General features: G+C 44.1%; 2 protein-coding genes across 3 annotated transcripts in view; one reads left to right on the top strand and one right to left on the bottom strand.

Annotated features, from left to right (window-relative positions):
- Positions 1-17,978, top strand: part of LOC125885879 (son of sevenless homolog 1-like) — a 73,673-nt gene that overhangs the window by 32,925 nt on the left and 22,770 nt on the right. For both annotated transcript variants that reach the window (XM_049571692.1, XM_049571693.1), the window contains 2 exons: positions 10,677-11,338; positions 13,114-13,195. In XM_049571692.1, the coding sequence (XP_049427649.1) occupies positions 10,677-11,338; positions 13,114-13,195 (744 nt within the window). The remainder of the gene's footprint in view (positions 1-10,676; positions 11,339-13,113; positions 13,196-17,978) is intronic.
- Positions 13,576-17,283, bottom strand: LOC125885885 (uncharacterized). Its single transcript, XM_049571701.1, has 2 exons — positions 13,823-17,283; positions 13,576-13,604 (listed from the first exon to the last, which is right to left on the bottom strand). Exon 1 carries the CDS (start codon positions 17,114-17,116, stop codon positions 16,124-16,126), a length of 993 nt encoding a protein of 330 aa, XP_049427658.1. The 5' UTR covers positions 17,117-17,283; the 3' UTR covers positions 13,576-13,604; positions 13,823-16,123.

Raw genomic sequence — 17,978 nt, 5'->3', positions numbered from 1 at the left:
CAGAATTGGGAGTTTAGAAATAGTTCTGTAGTTATTGGGCAGTGTGGGATCTGTGTTTGGTTTCTTTACAAGGGGCTGGACAACTGCAACTGCTTGAAGCAGGTTGGGACGGTACTGGTGATGATGAAGCTGTTGATGATGGAGAGGATGGTTGGACCAGTGATGTCAAGGACGTCCTTCAGGAGAGCAGTGGGAATGATGAGTGCAGGTTGCTGGTTTCATGCTGGTGACGGTGTGTGTAAGGGTGGGTAGAGAGATGGGTTGGAAGTAGTCCAGTTTGGAGGAACAGGCCAGGGAGACGGCTATGTCACAGAAATTTGAGAAATATTTGGTTCTTGTCGACTTGACTGCTTCCTGATATTTGTGTAAGTGGTTTCTTAGGATCTCAGAGGAGATTTGCAGCTTGTCCTTTTTCCATTTTCTTTCTGCATGATTGCCTCAGAGCACGTATGTTGTTGTTGTTAAGCAAGGGATAATTATTATTATTATTATTATTACTTTTGGATTTTCTGAGTTTGAGTGGAGCAACAGAGTCCAGGATGTTGACACAGGTTGAGTTGAACTGGGAGATTAATTCCTCTGTGTGCAGGGAGGAAGAAAGAGGGGCCTCAGAGTTCTGGGATGAAGAAGAGGTTATACAGTATATGCCTCAGTAAACTGTCTGGCTGTGGAGGAGGATATTATACGGGAGTATGAGGCAGGTAGTTGAGGTTTAGGATCTGAATGAAGTATAGTGGAAAACTTAATGCACAGGTGATACGAGATCTCTAACTCCTCAACAGTCAGAGTGGGAGTGGTCAGGCCAAGAGTAAAAACCAAATCTGGTGTGTGGCCCGTGGTGGTTATGGGTGGGGCTTGAGACTCGTTGCCTAAAGTTAAGATCTGTACACACCTGCACACACCTGCACACACCTGTAGACATCTATAAACACCTGCACACACCTGCACACACCTGTAGACATCTATAAACACCTGTACACACCTGCACACTTGTAGACATCTGTACACACCTGTAGACATCTATAAACATCTGTACACACCTGTAGACATCTATAAACACCTGCACACACCTGCACACACCTGTAGACATCTATAAACACCTGCACACACCTGCACACACCTGTAGACATCTATAAACACCTGTACACACCTGCACACCTGTAGACATCTGTACACACCTGCACAACTGTAGACATCTATAAACACCTGTACACACCTGCACACCTGTAGACATCTGTACACACCTGTACACACCTGTACACACCTGCACAACTGTAGACATCTATAAACACCTGTACACACCTGTACACACCTGCACAACTGTAGACATCTGTACACACCTGTACACACCTGTTCAGCCCAAGGGGGGTCGGAGCTCCACCCTCCTGTATACACTGCCTACATCTTTGCACCTCCATCTGTCGGGAACAAAAACAGTTTCAAAATTGAAAAAATCAGTTTGAACATCACTGGACACTGATCCTGTTAATATTGAGCTAAGCTAACAGGCTGACATGCAAACAGACTAACAGGCTCCATGTGCTCTCGGTCGGCTAACTTTGATCCTTCTTTACAAACTCCAGGAGTGGTGGAGTAAACCGTGCTGTTGAAGCACCCATTGGGTGGGTGAGGAGGTCGTGGTTCTTTGTGAGGATCCATGTCGTCCGCCGGCAGGAAACATTTGCAGTCAGTGAAACAATGTTCTGACATGTTGAAACATGACTGAAAGACTGAGTGTGTTCAACAATAAGAGGTGAACACATGAGTCCAGTGTGGCCGACTCCTCCCATCCTCCCTGTTTCCCTCCGGACAGAAATAGACCAGGAGGAGGAGGAGGAGGGGGTCAGGGTGGTGTTGTTAGAGGGAAGTTTTGTCAGGGTGTGGGCGGAGCTGTGCTGCTGCTTATTGTTCTCTGTTAGAAAGAAAAGAACCAGAGAGGAAAAATACTGCTGCTGTCTGTTTAATAAAGTCTAAACTTTATTCCACTCGCATCACAAGAAGAGGAGGAAGTAAAGGAGGAGACGAAGAAGGAGACAAAGAAGGAGAGGACAGATGGTTGGATGATTGGCAGGTGGATATGAGGACGTAGGTGACTTCTTTCTTTCTTTGTATTTGAGCAGCAGGTTGATTAGATGTTGGTGGAGGCTGATGGAGTCTCTTAGATGTAGAGTCTGATGGAGGTAGATGGAGTCTGATGGAGGTAGATAGAGTCTGACGGAGGTAGATAGAGTCTGACGGAGGTGGATGGAGGTTGTTGTGAAACAATGGTAACATACTTGAGGGGTTTAGGCTGTAAACTGATTAGTGAGCTGGTCTCAGCTGGCTGTAAATTAAAGGAACAGTCCGTGTGTATTTTCATTGTGAACACAGCTGGTTCTCTGAGGTTCTGTGAGGTTCTCACTCAGTGTTTGCCCTAGGGTTACAGCTTTGGGGGGGGGGGGGGGGTCAGGGTGTTGATGCATTTCTTTTAATGACAGCAGTCAATATAACAAGTGAACAATTATTTGAACTGTACATTGAACTGAACATGGGAGCATTTCTTCTTCACCATCTTCACCACTCTGGGAGCCTTTAAAAAAACACTGATACTTTTGTTTGCTTTTAAGGTGGATGACGCGACATAATTATCGACGTGCGCTCTCTGTCCGCTGGTAGGAGTGTGCTCACCTGTGTGTGCATTAGGGATGTAACGATTACCGATATCACGGTAAATTTCGGTTAATTTTTACACGGTGAGAATTACCGTTTATGTTTAAATTAATTGCATTATCGCAGTGGATTATCAGGACATGTAATAACAGCCTCATTCAAGTCTTGCGATGCAGGCGCTGCGTGAATGCGTAGCATGTGTGAACACAAAGAATGAAAACATGGCAGAAGTTGGTGATAGCGACACACAGGACATTTCCCCTCCAACTGAACGCACAGAGTCTGAGGTCTGGATGTACTTTGGGTTTCTGAAGAATGCCGAGGGACAGCTGGTGGAGGACAACTATCCTGTGTGCAGAACATGCAGAAAGAAAGTTGCTGTGAAGGGTAGCAACACTACAAATCTGCTGGCTCATCTCCGTGACCATCATCCACAGCTTTACAGCCAATGCAAGTTATGCTATGCAAATGTCAGTTATTGTGTGAGGGACTTCAGTTTTACTGAGATTGTCATAATGTGTAACTCTTGACGTATACGAGACATTTGAGCCGTATCTGTCCTCGACTAGGTTTTCCGTTTTCGTTTAAGACACTTAGGAGCTAATACTAGCTGAGTAGCTAATAGCCGTATTAGCAGCTATGTTGCTAAGTGTTTCAAAACAAAACAGAGCTGAAAACACTGAGCGGAGCCGACAGAATATAAACCGACATAACGTAATGCTAATTGAGATCAACTATGATTGAATCACTGTGACTATGGTTATTGTATAACAGTTGTAGTAACAGTTAGCTGTTAGCTGTAAAGCCTCTGTGCTCGTTTATAACATGATGTCAGCGGCGGTGGATGACAGACTGCGGACAGAGCAGACTGAAATATTCTCTACATGTTTACATGTTGCTGATCAGCTGTACTGATAAAGTATTGACTTTTTCCTTGAGGTGGTTTTATTGCAATGTGCGCAAATGTAAAACAGTAAGCTAACAGCTAACAGTTACAGATAAAAGAGCCAGTAACGTCGGAGCTTCTCAACACTACGGTCGGTCATGACTCAGCGCTGCGGCTTGTTTATGACCGGCGAGATTAACGGGGTTAAAGCTTCACACATCTGTGGGGAAAAAGCGTCTATTAAAAGATCGATCTCGGATTTTACGAATCGATATCGGGCCATTCCAGTGAAAATCAATTTTAATCGAATGAATTGATTATTTTAATTGGGGCAAAACTCCGCCATGTGCAATACAGAGAGCAGAGGAGAATTGTAAACGTGCGACCATGTAGAGACAGAAATGACATAAGATAAATAACATAAGGCTCTTTAGTTAGTTTCATAAAAGGACAATAGCTTACAATGGCTAACAGCTAACAGGGACAAGTGGCTCAACCTCACACACCTCATCCCTCTCCTAGTATCACTGCGCTGCTGTTAGCTGTTAGCCGCTGTTAGTGGCGCTGCTGACCACTGTTAGCGCAGCTGCTATCTGTTAGCCGCTGTTATCTGTGATTGCATTACCTTTCTCCTTCAGCAGCTCTCTCCATCTGGGAAAGGCTACCCCCATGTTGACCCTCGTTGTATGAATTCCCCGCTCACGTTGCCGTTTTGATTTCCTTTTGCGCTCTACCGTGATGTTGCACATGCATGATCCTGCATTATGCTCAAAGAGTGGGACTTTAGCTATGTTTCCATCCAAAAGTGATTCGAATCATTGGGAAATGCACATTAAAAGAAATACAAATCCTGTGTGTTTCCATTAAATGTATGGACTTTGGTGAAAATTATGAACTTGCGCGAGTTTTCCTCAGAACCGGAAACAAAACAAGCCTCGCATTCTTCTTCTTCTACGTTTTCTGGCGGTTGCATTATCGCCTTCCCGACCCAGAGTGTGGATATCACCATGGAAAGAGGTGTGCTACGTCAGACTTAATTCTAACATAACTGTTTCCATCCCCCGTTTTGTGAATCAACATTTTTTCGAATCAACCAAAACCCGGCTAAAGCGAGCGTATTTTAGTTTGTGCAAGGGATTTGAATTTGAATTTTGGCGTTTCCATCATAATTTTCAGATGCGATACTTCTAGATGCGCATCTAAACAGGCTGATGGAAACATGGCTTTTATTATGCTGCAGTAGTGCCGGGGTAGTAGCGGTGCTGGCAGTGGCGCAGTGATGTGAGGAGAGGGATGAGGTGTCTGAGGTTGAGCCACTTGTCAGTTGTCAAAAGACAAGACGTGATTGGTTTCTTTAGATTCACAGCCGCCCCAACAGTCCTACGCTGTAAACACAGCCAGCATGGTGAGGAGGGGGTTTGTCAACTCACGTCGCGTGTGTCTGTGTAGCAGCCTGAATGAATACTCCATGAATATCCATAAGTGTAAATTCAGTTGTGGTAAACCCTGTTTTGTTGTTTTCCTGAAGGAGATCGAATGGTATGTGAGAGGGCTCTCTAGCTCGACGAACAAAAAGGCTGTGAGAACAATTAATGGCTTTAAGTTTTTTGATGTTTTTGTATAATGTAATGTACCCCTGGCTCGTTAATTTATTTCCTGTTTAAATGTGCTATATGGATTATTGTTGATTTCATGCTTCCCTTAAACTCCCTGTAATCCGTATCTTTGTATCTTTGCAATAAAGTTGAAATGGAAAAAAAAAAAGAAAAAAAAAGAAGAATACTACTCCATGTAGTATCCCATGACATGGTTTCATCAATGTTATCATAGCTTTTTGGTACACAGCAGCTACCGTAGTTGCAAAACATGTTTGAAACAGTGAGGCACGAGAGTGCGCTATGTGTTTGAATGCAATATATGATTTCAATGTTAGATGGGAGACATTACTACACACTGTGTCTTTAATGAAGCTCTGACACATCACACGTAACTGTTTGACAGTAAACACGTCTGTCAGGGTCTTCATCATCATCATCATCATCATCTTCACCATCTTCATCATCATGAGTAGAAGGCTTTTATTCTGAAACAGCAGAAACAGTCTGAACACACACACACACATATGTATACACACATAAACATATACATACATATACAGTACAGGCCAAAAGTTTGGACACACCTTCTCATTCAATGCATTTTCTTTATTTTCATGACTATTTACATTGTAGATTCTCACTGAAGGCATCAAAACTATGAATGAACACATGTGGAGTTAAATACTTAACAAAAAAAGGTGAAATAACTGAAAACATGTTTTATATTCTAGTTTCTTCAAAATAGCCACCCTTTGCTCTGATTACTGCTTTGCACACTCTTGGCATTCTCTCCATGAGCTTCAAGAGGTAGTCACCTGAAATGGTTTTCCAACAGTCTTGAAGGAGTTCCCAGAGGTGTTTAGCACTTGTTGGCCCCTTTGCCTTCACTCTGCGGTCCAGCTCACCCCAAACCATCTCCATTGGGTTCAGGTCCGGTGACTGTGGAGGCCAGGTCATCTGCCGCAGCACTCCATCACTCTCCTTCTTGGTCAAATAGCCCTTACACAGCCTGGAGGTGTGTTTGGGGTCATTGTCCTGTTGAAAAATAAATGATCGTCCAACTAAACGCAAACCGGATGGGATGGCATGTCGCTGCAGGATGCTGTGGTAGCCATGCTGGTTCAGTGTGCCTTCAATTTTGAATAAATCCCCAACAGTGTCACCAGCAAAACACCCCACACCATCACACCTCCTCCTCCATGCTTCACAGTGGGAACCAGGCATGTGGAATCCATCCGTCACCTTTTCTGCGTCTCACAAAGACACGGCGGTTGGAACCAAAGATGTCAAATTTGGACTCATCAGACCAAAGCACAGATTTCCACTGGTCTAATGTCCATTCCTTGTGTTTCTTGGCCCAAACAAATCTCTTGTGCTTGTTGCCTCTCCTTAGCAGTGGTTTCCTAGCAGCTATTTGACCATGAAGGCCTGATTGGCGCAGTCTCCTCTTAACAGTTGTTCTAGAGATGGGTCTGCTGCTAGAACTCTGTGTGGCATTCATCTGGTCTCTGATCTGAGCTGCTGTTAACTTGCGATTTCTGAGGCTGGTGACTCGGATGAACTTATCCTCAGAAGCAGAGGTGACTCTTGGTCTTCCTTTCCTGGTCGGTCCTCATGTGTGCCAGTTTCATGTTGTAGCGCTTGATGGTTGGCGACTCCACTTGGGGACGCATTTAAAGTTTTTGCAATTTTCCGGACTGACTGACCTTCATTTCTTAAAGTAATGATGGCCACTCGTTTTTCTTTAGTTAGCTGATTGGTTCTTGCCATAATATGAATTTTAACAGTTGTCCAATAGGGCTGTCGGCTGTGTATTAACCTGACTTCTGCACAACACAACTGATGGTCCCAACCCCATTGATAAAGCAAGAAATTCCACTAATTAACCCTGATAAGGCACACCTGTGAAGTGGAAACCATTTCAGGTGACTACCTCTTGAAGCTCATGGAGAGAATGCCAAGAGTGTGCAAAGCAGTAATCAGAGCAAAGGGTGGCTATTTTGAAGAAACTAGAATATAAAACATGTTTTCAGTTATTTCACCTTTTTTTGTTAAGTACATAACTCCACATGTGTTCATTCATAGTTTTGATGCCTTCAGTGAGAATCTACAATGTAAATAGTCATGGAAATAAAGAAAACGCACTGAATGAGAAGGTGTGTCCAAACTTTTGGCCTGTACTGTATATATATATATATATATATATATATATATATATATATAAAAATGTGTATATATGTGTGTGTATATTGTCAGTGTTTGTTATATACATAGAACAAAATGACCCGTGTAGGGTGGGGACTCATTAGGATTTTAACGATTCCGATTCCTCTTACCGATTCCTACATTATATTCATTATACTTGCTATACTTAAACAAGTATATAATAAACACAAATGCAATTACACAAATACAAAAACTTTATTCTAACTGTTGCACAGTACAATTAGATGAAAATACACATTTGTGTGTGGTGTGTATTTCAGATTTAGAGCTTGTATCATCTCCCTGAGAATATATAACAACAAAAAGTGATTCTCTGATTTCTACAGTAACACTATTAAAATTAACCACAACAATGTAATAAAAAATACTTATATGCATTCATGCTTGGGCACTGTTATTTACACCTGAACACAACACACACCGCTCCCCTCGCTGGAAGCATCGGACCTCCCGCCGCCCGCTCCTGTCTCAAACATGGAGGTCTCCCTCTCCGCTGAGCACCCACGGCGCACGCCCGGCCTGTTAAATAGCCTGTAACCATGACAACTGTGTGACACAAACTCAGTGCTTTAGAAATTAAATAATGTCGGGCTCGGTCGGGTTCGGACAGAAATATGTGGCCCGTGCCGCACTCTAATGGAAATGCACGTGACGTTTTTCTTTTTTTTTTTTTTTTACCATCTAGGAACCGTTTGCAGGAACCGTTACTCCAAATGTGATAGAACCAGTTCCGGAAGCGGAACTTTGGACCCGGTTCCAAAAAAGAACCAGATCCGGATCCCAATCCTAGACCCGTGTTCTCTCAGTGGTCACTTACAGATCTCAGACACACGCATGTTAAACACTGTCCACCTCTGACTCCATATTAAAAGCAGAGGTTTGTCATGTCGGCGTGTTGGCCGATACCGCCAACATGCAGATATTATCCCTCAATACGTTTCTAATATGTGTTTGACTGTGAATTTGGCAGTACATCCAACCGACCTCAGACCAGCTCAGGACGTCCACGTCCAGCATCTCCACCTGTAAGACAGTCTGACAGCAGACACCTGAACAGGATGATGCGTGCTCATCATCCTCATCAGGGTCAGCAGTTCATCATCAGAACCCACTGATGTGGTCGTGCGGTCGGTTGGATGTACTGCCAAATACAAACAACATTAGTGACGTCTTCTGGGCCCTGTTTCAGAAAGCACGGTCAACAAACTCTGAGCCTAATCCCGATCTCCGGGTTGACTGAGCCTGAGCTGAGAAACAGAACAGCTGATCAGAATTAGCTCAAACAGCTCTGAGTATATTAACTGCTGTGAAATGACTTCATGTAATCTCCTTTATTCTCACATGGAGCTATTATGGGATGTTGAGTCCCATCAGTGAGCCAGTTACACCGCGGAGTCTCTGAATATATGAAAAGTATTCATGAATCACTGCATCATGTATCCACGTAGATTCATTTCTCATCAACACTGACAAACCTGCAGTTCTTTTTTTAAACATTATTTTTTGGGCTTTTGTTGCCTTTAATGTCAGGACAGCATAACGTTATGGGGAGAGAGGGAACGACATGTAGCACAGGACAGCAGGCTGGGTTTGAACCCACAGCCGCTGCGTCTGATCACGGGGCGTCCGCTCCATCCACTGAGCCACCGATGCTCCGTGGTAATTACTTTAATAATGGATTGTGATTTATGTCCAGGGAAAACCACAACAAGGGTCCAAAGTCTTTTCAGAGCCAGAGACACTTTTCTTACGGGCCGACAAACCGCTGTCTCTCTGATGTGTTCAGTGTCTCTGATGTTATAAAGAAAAGAATCAAAGGACAATGCATAAAATGTGCTGTGATGATAATGTAAATCCAGGATGTGTAATATGTGATATATGTGGGTGGAACAGATTGTTAGATAAATGACAGAGTGTGAGGTCAAACAGTATCTTTCATATAGACACTCCTCCAGGGAGACATCCAAACAGGCTCTAATCACCTTCTCCTTACACAACAGCCTCTGAATACACTGGGCCTCAACCTCCACCACTTCATTCACTAAAGGACACGCCATGTTTCTACTTCCTGCTACACGCTCAGCCTCAGGCTGACATGAAGCAAACCTGTGACTCAGCAGGTTAGCTTCACAGAGTATGTTGCCATAGTAACTGACTCAGGGTTACACTGAGCTGGCTTTGTGAAACGGAAAAGTCAGTTTCCCTCATCTAAGGCTGAGCAAACTCAGAGTTTTCACTGATCGTGCTCTCTGAAAGAGGGCCCAGGTGTGAAGTGAACACTGAGCTGACAGTCAGCATGTTAACAACACGCTTTTGCACTAAATGCGATTGCAAGCAATTTTGTTGTACTTGTACAATGACAATAAAGATTCTGATTCTGATTCATTTGTGTCACTGTGTCATGTGATCCAACGTCACATTTTACTGTGACCGTCCCTGTAGTTATGATGCTGTTTAATCAGACTCACCTGTCAGAGCGACTGTTTGCATGTGTTCGCAAGTGTTAGCGGGAGTTAGCATGTGTTAGCAAGTGTTAGCAGGTGATAGCAGGTGTAAGCAGGTGTTTGCATGTGTTTGCATGTGTTAGCAGATGTTAGCAGGTGTAAGCAGGTGTTTGCATGTGTTAGCAGATGTTAGCAGGTGTAAGCAGGTGTTAGGATGTGTTAGCAGGTGATAGCAGATGTTAGCAGGTGTAAGCAGGTGTTTGCATGTGTTAGCAGGTGATAGCAGATGTTAGCAGGTGTAAGCAGGTGTTTGCATGTGTTAGCAGGTGATAGCAGATGTTAACAGGTGTAAGCAGGTGTTTGCATGTGTTAGCAGGTGATAGCAGATGTTAGCAGGTGTAAGCAGGTGTTTGCATGTGTTAGCAGATGTTAGCAGGTGTAAGCAGGTGTTAGGATGTGTTAGCAGGTGATAGCAGATGTTAGCAGGTGTAAGCAGGTGTTTGCATGTGTTAGCAGGTGATAGCAGATGTTAACAGGTGTAAGCAGGTGTTTGCATGTGTAAGCAGGTGTTAGCAAGTGTCCGCATGTCTAAGCTGGTGTTTGCAGTTCTTAGGGTGTTAACATGTGTTAGTAGGTGTAAGGATGTGTTAGCAGGTGTTAGCAGTTGTTAGCAGATGTGTTAGCCTGTTGTTATTTAGGACGTCAGGTTGCAGAATTTTGGGGAACAGCTGGTGGTGAACTGTTTCTGTAATTTAAAGTGACAGAGCTCGGATCGTAGTACCAACACCTCCGTCTTTACTGACCTCTGATCAGCTCTAATCAGTTTCCTCGTTAACTCTGACTTCTTCTCTTTGTCTTCTTCTGTGGTGGCAGTGAGTCGGCGTGTCGTTTCTACAGCCAGCAGATGAAGGGGAAACATCTGGCCATCAAGAAGATGAACGAGATCCAGAAGAACATCGATGGCTGGGAGGGGAAGGACATCGGCCAGTGCTGCAATGAGTTCATCATGGAGGGAACACTGACCCGTGTGGGCGCCAAACACGAGCGCCACATATTCCTGTTCGATGGCCTGATGATCTGCTGCAAGTCCAACCACGGCCCGCCGCGGCTGCCCGGTGCCAGCTCCACCGCAGAGTACCGACTGAAAGAGAAGTTCTTCATGCGCAAAGTCCAGATCAACGATAAGGATGACAAGGAGGGCGAGTACCGGCACGCCTTTGAGATCATCCTGAAGGACGGGAACAGCGTGGTGTTCGCCGCCAAGTCTGCTGAAGAGAAGAACGGCTGGATGGCGGCATTGATCTCGCTGCAGTACCGCAGCACGCTGGAGCGAATGCTGGACTCGGCCATGCTGCAGGAGGAAAAGGAGGAGCAGATGAGGCTGCCGGGAGCCGAGGTGTACCGCTTTGCCGAGCCGGACTCCGAGGAGAACGTCGTGTTCGAGGAGAACGTCCAGTCCAAGTCCGGGATCCCCATCATCAAAGCAGGGACGGTCCTGAAACTGATTGAGAGGCTCACCTTCCACATGTACGCAGGTGAGACAAGATGATGTTACAGGTTTAAATGAAAACCCCAAGTGCTTGAGGCACTCGAGAATGTCCCAAACAAACACTGACAAATACACAGCGGTGTTCATATCTCAGTTTTATGTTTGTTAATCTTTTTACTGTCTTAAATCTATCAACAGTTTGACACATTCCCACGTCCTGTTTGAAACACTACAGTTGTGGATGGTACCAACAGAAGCGTTCCTTAGCGTCCCCATGTTTGGTCCCCCCTCTGTTGGGGTACCTAGCACATAGATCTGGTACTAAAAGGTGGAGCTAGAAACCCTGCAGTCTGATTGGTCAGTAGAGGACGCTCACTCTGGTTTTATGTAATCTCTGTTCATACATCAGTAAACTACAACTATAAAATGAAAAAGAAAAAAATCACTTCATTCACTGGGCCGACTGCCGGCAACTTTTAAGGTGGAACGTTAACTTGTAATGTTACTCAATGCATGAGTTGATGACGTGAATCCATCAGCACACCTTAAATTTCACTGTGACAACTTTGACCATCACTTTAGTTTTTATATGACACACACTTTTAGTAATGACTTTAAAAATATAGATTCATTTGGAGCGGATTATGTGAAGGTCATATATTCTAATCCTCACTTCCTGTGGGCTACAGCAACACTAAACCCCTGAGCTTGCCTGAGAAGGACTAAATGCACAAAGCTGCTATTTTGAAATATCCCATGGAGAGAGACTCTCACTGCAGCCTGTTCTATTTTGTTGTGAAAATGTGGGCGTGCAGCCTCGTTCTGTGGACGATAAACCAGGTGCAGACTTCCATCTGTGTCACCGCTGATGAGGAAATACAGCGAGTGCTGGACGGAGCAGTGAGTGACAACAACCCCGCCCACATTTAAGAGGACTGTCTGAACACACCGAGGGTCTAGGTACCATGTCTGAAGGCTTACTGCTGGTTTGGAAGGTGTTTGATGGAAACCAACTAAAAACATCAGCGATTCAGTGAAGCAACAAGTAGTTGATCAATCAGTTCATTGATCAGCAAGACGTTAAGTGATGATTGATTATTGACTACATTAATCATTAGTTTGATCCTGATGAGCTTTAAATCAATGCTGTGATATCATCATGACATCACATCCTCTGTAAGACAGAGCAGCAGGTCGACAGTCTGCCATCACGCCTGCAGGTGTCCGAGTGTCCTGAAACCAACAGTTCTTTTCATTATTGATTTGTCTCTCTGATTGGTTATTGATCAGTTGTTGAGTCCAGACGACATTGAGCTGAAACGTCGAGCAGCTGTGACTCCTCAGTTTGTGTCTGTGTGGACTGTTTGACGGACTAATCAAAACATTTGGAGACGTCACCTCAGACTTTTATTGACTGTCCATATGGCAGATCTTTAATGAGCTCTTATTTTGAAAGAAAAGATCTTCAATTAACTCTTATTTTGAAAGAAAAGATCTTTAATGAGCTCTTATTTTGAAAGAAAAGATCTTTAGTGAGCTCTTATTTTGAAAGAAAATATCTTTATGAACTCTTATTTTTAAAAAAAAAAAAAAAGAGGTCCAGGTGCCGGAGATTCGTGGTAATATTCTGAGCCCCTGGCAGTGAGGCCGGACCATGTGACCAATCAGAGCCCTGCTGAGGCTGAGTCAGACTGAGCACTGCTGCATGATGGGTAGAAAAGCCATGAGACAGGTTAATGAGAGCAGATGTCTTTAGAGGACGGACAGAGGGCTAATGAGACGTTTATTAATGACATGTCAATGGTGTGTTTCCTCCCTCAGATCCAAACTTTGTGCGAACATTTCTGACGACTTACAGATCGTTCTGTAAACCTCAGGAGCTGCTGGACCTGCTCATGGACAGGTGAGACACGTCCAACCTTCACTCTGTCCCCAGCTTTATTTATAAAGTCCAACATTACAAATTACAGTCAGCCTCAGAGGCTTTCACAGCAGACCCTCTGTCCTCTGACCCTCTGTCATCTGACCCTCTGTCCTCAGACCTTCTGTCCTCTGACCCTCTGTCCTCTGACCCTCTGTCCTCTGACCCTCTGTCCTCAGACCCTCTGTCATCTGACCCTCTGTCCTCAGACCCTCTGTCCTCAGACCCTCTGTCCTCTGACCCTCTGTCCTCTGACCCTCTGTCCTCAGACCTTCTGTCCTTTGACCCTCTGTCCTCTGACCCTCTGTCCTCTGACCCTCTGTCCTCAGACCTTCTGTCCTTTGACCCTCTGTCCTCTGACCCTCTGTCCTCTGACCCTCTGTCCTCAGACCTTCTGTCATCTGACCCTCTGTCCTCAGACCTTCTGTCCTCTAACCCTCTGTCCTCTAACCCTCTGACCCTCTGTCATCTGACCCTCTGTCCTCAGACCCTCTGTCCTCTAACCCTCTGTCCTCAGACCCTCTGTCATCTGACCCTCTGTCATCTGACCCTCTGTCCTCTGACCTTCTGTCCTCAGACCCTCTGTCCTCTGACCCTCTGTCCTCTGACCCTCTGTCCTCAAACCCTCTGACCCTCTGTCCTCTGACCCTCTGTCCTCAGACCCTCTGTCCTCAAACCCTCTGACCCTCTGTCCTTGGACCCTCTGTCCTTATTATTAACCTTTATTTAACCAGGAAGATCCCATTGAGATTAACAACCTCTTTTTCAAGGGAGACCTGGCCAAGATAGGCAGCAGCAAGTATGAAACACAGTTACAAATTACACAGATAAAACACAAACAAATAGTATTGAATTTACAAGCAGATTATGAAAAACAAGTACATGTAGTGGAGTCGGCCTCAAGTATTCTTAGTTTGGATTTAAAGGCGCTCAAAGAAATTAACCCTGTTAGTTTCCAGTCATTTTGCAACATATTCCATGCTGAAGGTGCAGAGTAGACAAAAGCCTTTTTACCCAATTCAGTACGGGCATATGGAACAGAAAGCAACAAGTAGTCTTGCGAACGAAAGGAGTAAGGACCAGCACTTCTCTGTGCAGTTAAGGAACAAATGTAGGAAGGCAGTAGACCAAGTAATGCCTTATATATAAAAGTATACCAATGACTGAGCCTTCGGGTGGCCAGAGCAGCCCATCCAACCCGAGAGTATAACTCACAGTGGTGTGTCAATGGTTTACAATTAGTAATGAACCTCAGAGAAGCGTGATAGACAGTGTCAACCATATGAAGACATTTAGCAGACGCATTCATATATAAACGATCTCCATAATCCAACACTGGTAAAAAGGTAGCAGCAACAAGTCGCTTTTTTGCATTAAAAGAAAAACATAGCTTATTTCGAAAGTAAAAACCCAGTTTTATCCTCAGCTCCTTCACAAGTTTCTCTATATGCGGCTTGAAAGTGAGGGAGGCATCAATCAAAACATCCAGGTATTTATACTCGTGAACCACCTCTATTTCATTTCCCTCAAGAGTGGTCACTGAGGGGATAATTTGTGGCCTCTTCCTAGAATTAGAGAACAGCATAAGCTTAGTCTTGTCTGCATTGAGAACAAGTTTCAGCTGAAGTAATGAATGCTGGACAGCAACAAAGGCTTTCTGCAGGGATTCAATGGCCTGAACAAGAGCTGATCCACAGCAGTAAATAATTGTGTCATCAGCATAGAAATGCAAATTAGCATTTGTCACATTTATACCCAAATCATTGATATAAATAATGAATAAAAGGGGACCTAATACAGATCCCTGCGGCACCCCCTTGTGGACAGTAAGAATATCAGAACACAGGCCATCATATTTAATGCACTGAGTTCTATTACTGAGATAGTTGGTGAACCAAGTAACTGCTTGCTCTGAGAGTCCTGATTGCAAGAGTCTGAGTTTTAAAATATTGTGGTCAACTGTGTCAAACGCTTTTGACAAATCAATAAAAAGAGATGCACAATGTTGTTTCTTGTCAAGTGCAACAGAAATGTCATTTACCACCTTCATTGCAGCTGTAATGGTACTATGCTTTTTCCTGAAGCCTGATTGATATTTCGATAAAATGGTGTTAGAATGTAAAAACATCTTAACTTGCTCATTCACAAGAGCTTCAAGAACTTTGGCCAGCACTGATAAATTAGATATTGGTCTATAATTAGTTAAAATTGCTGGGTCACCCCCTTTTAATAAAGGGAGAACAAAAGCAGATTTCCATCCAGAGGGAATCTCATTCTTCTCCACTGTAAGATTAAAAAGGAGTGCAAGAGGCTCTGCCACAAAATCAGCTGCCAGGTTCAAAAAGTAAGGATCGATTAAATCAGGTCCAGAGGATTTTCTGGGATCTAAATCTTTAAGGGCTTTATGAACTTCTTGAACAGAGAAGGGTACAAAGTTGAAAGGCTGACCACTATACATTGTCCCACAGAATCAAATAGAGAACCGGAGATATAAAATGCTTGTTAAAACAATTCAATACCTCCATTTTGTCATAGACAGGGACAGAATCCTTTAAAACATATGTAGGTAGAGCTTGACTGCTTTTACTCACAGAAAGAGAATTAATAACTTTCCAAAATTTCCGTGGATCATTTAGGTTCTCAGTGGTGACAGACAAATAATATTCAGATTTGGCTTTCTTGATAAAAGAAGAGCATTTGTTTCTCAATTGTCTGAAAACAAGCCAATCATTAGGAGAACCTGTTTTCCTTGCCTTGGCCCAAGCCAGGTTATGCTCATAAATATTTTCTGCCAGCACTGGAGAGAACCAGGGGTTTTCTCGCCCCTTTACCCTAAATCTCCTAATAGGGGCATGTTTATTCACAATTTGCATAAAACCATCCCTAAAGAATGTCCAAGCTAACTCTTCATCAGGGGATCAAACCTATTTTTTTCCAATCAAAATTAGACAAATCGTGATGATAGGCTTGCTCATTAAAAAGTTTAAGGTTCCTCTTATAAATAATACGAGACTTTGATTTGGGCATCTTAATGTTTCTAATAGCAGCAACAGCACAGTGATCGCTTAAGTCATTGCAGAACACACCCAGAGAAGAGAATTTATGAGGAACATTTGTCAAAATTAAATCAATCAAGGTGGACTTCTCAGGGCTTTTGAGGTTTGGCCGAGTGGGTGAATTGACCAACTGGGTAAAATTATTAGAGTCACACAAAGATTTAAAATCATCAGAAACTGGCTTAAGCCAATCCCAATTCAAATCACCACCTAAAACAAGTTCACTATAATTCAGTCTTGACAAAAGATGCTTCAAAGATTGTAACGCTTCCTTGGAGGCTGATGGAGGTCTGTAGCACCCAACAACAGTTATACAAAGGCCTTTAATGATTTCCACATTCAGTGCCAAAAATTCCAGTTGTTTGCAGATGGATTCAGACAGAACTATGCAAGCATCAAATTTTGATTTGATATAGATGGCAACACCGCCACCTTTCTTTGGCCTGTCTGTTCGATAAACATTGTATCCAACCACGTTAATATCTTCATTAGCAATAGATTTGGACAGCCAAGTTTCCGAAATAATAACAATATCTGCATCTGTTGATTTAACCCAAATCCTGACCATGTCCATCTTAGTTAACAAGCTGCGCACATTAAGATGAACAATTTTAAGACTAGACAAGGATATAAAATCAGATGGTGTCTGGATACACTGCAGCTCAGGGCCAGGGTTAGGTTGCACGTTACCAGATAAAAGTAATAATAAGACAATCAACAATCTCTGCTTAGTAACATTACATGCTGAAGCCAAGCAGGATTTCTCACTGAACGTGAGGTGATTATGCAGAGCTAAAAAGCTTTGAAGTCGGGGTAAGTCTCTGCGCAGATCAGATGATAAGTTCATGTCCTGTGCCAGATGGAGTGGTAGTTGTACAGGTTGCACAGCAGCTGTAGTGCAAGTGCATCCGTGAGAAATGACCAGCAGGTTGAACACATTGTCAGATGTACTCACCCAGGAACGATCACTTGCCCCCAAGTCCCACACAGTCGATAAACAAAGTGAAGTCAGTAGAAATGCCATAACTCCACAACTCTCAACACTTATTAATGTAGAGAGAGTAGAGTAGTAGTAGTGAGAGTGCTCCAGCAGACAGTGCAGGCCTCACTGTGAAGTGGATGGTCTCTGCTCCAGCAGACAGTGCAGGCCTCACTGTGAAGTGGATGGCCTCTGCTCCAGCAGACAGTGCAGGCCTCACTGTGAAGTGGATGGCCTCTGCTCCAGCAGACAGTGCAGGCCTCACTGTAATGTGGATGGTCTCTGCTCCAGCAGACAGTGCAGGCCCCACTGTAATGTGGATGGCCTCTGCTCCAGCAGACAGTGCAGGCCCCACTGTAATGTGGATGGTCTCTGCTCCAGCAGACAGTGCAGGCCCCACTGTAATGTGGATGGCCTCTGCTCCAGCAGACAGTGCAGGCCCCACTGTAATGTGGATGGTCTCTGCTCCAGCAGACAGTGCAGGCCTCAGTGTGGTGTGGATGGTCTCTGCTCCAGCAGACAGTGCAGGCCCCACTGTAATGTGGATGGTCTCTGCTCCAGCAGACAGTGCAGGCCCCACTGTAATGTGGATGGTCTCTGCTCCAGCAGACAGTGCAGGCCCCACTGTAATGTGGATGGTCTCTGCTCCAGCAGACAGTGCAGGCCTCACTGTAATGTGGATGGTCTCTGCTCCAGCAGACAGTGCAGGCCCCACTGTAATGTGGATGGT

This window comes from Epinephelus fuscoguttatus, linkage group LG3, assembly GCF_011397635.1.
Source record: "Epinephelus fuscoguttatus linkage group LG3, E.fuscoguttatus.final_Chr_v1".
Taxonomy (NCBI): domain Eukaryota; kingdom Metazoa; phylum Chordata; class Actinopteri; order Perciformes; family Serranidae; genus Epinephelus; species Epinephelus fuscoguttatus.
The sequence above is the reverse complement of the archived record's forward strand: the minus strand, read 5'-3'. Positions and strand labels throughout refer to the sequence as shown.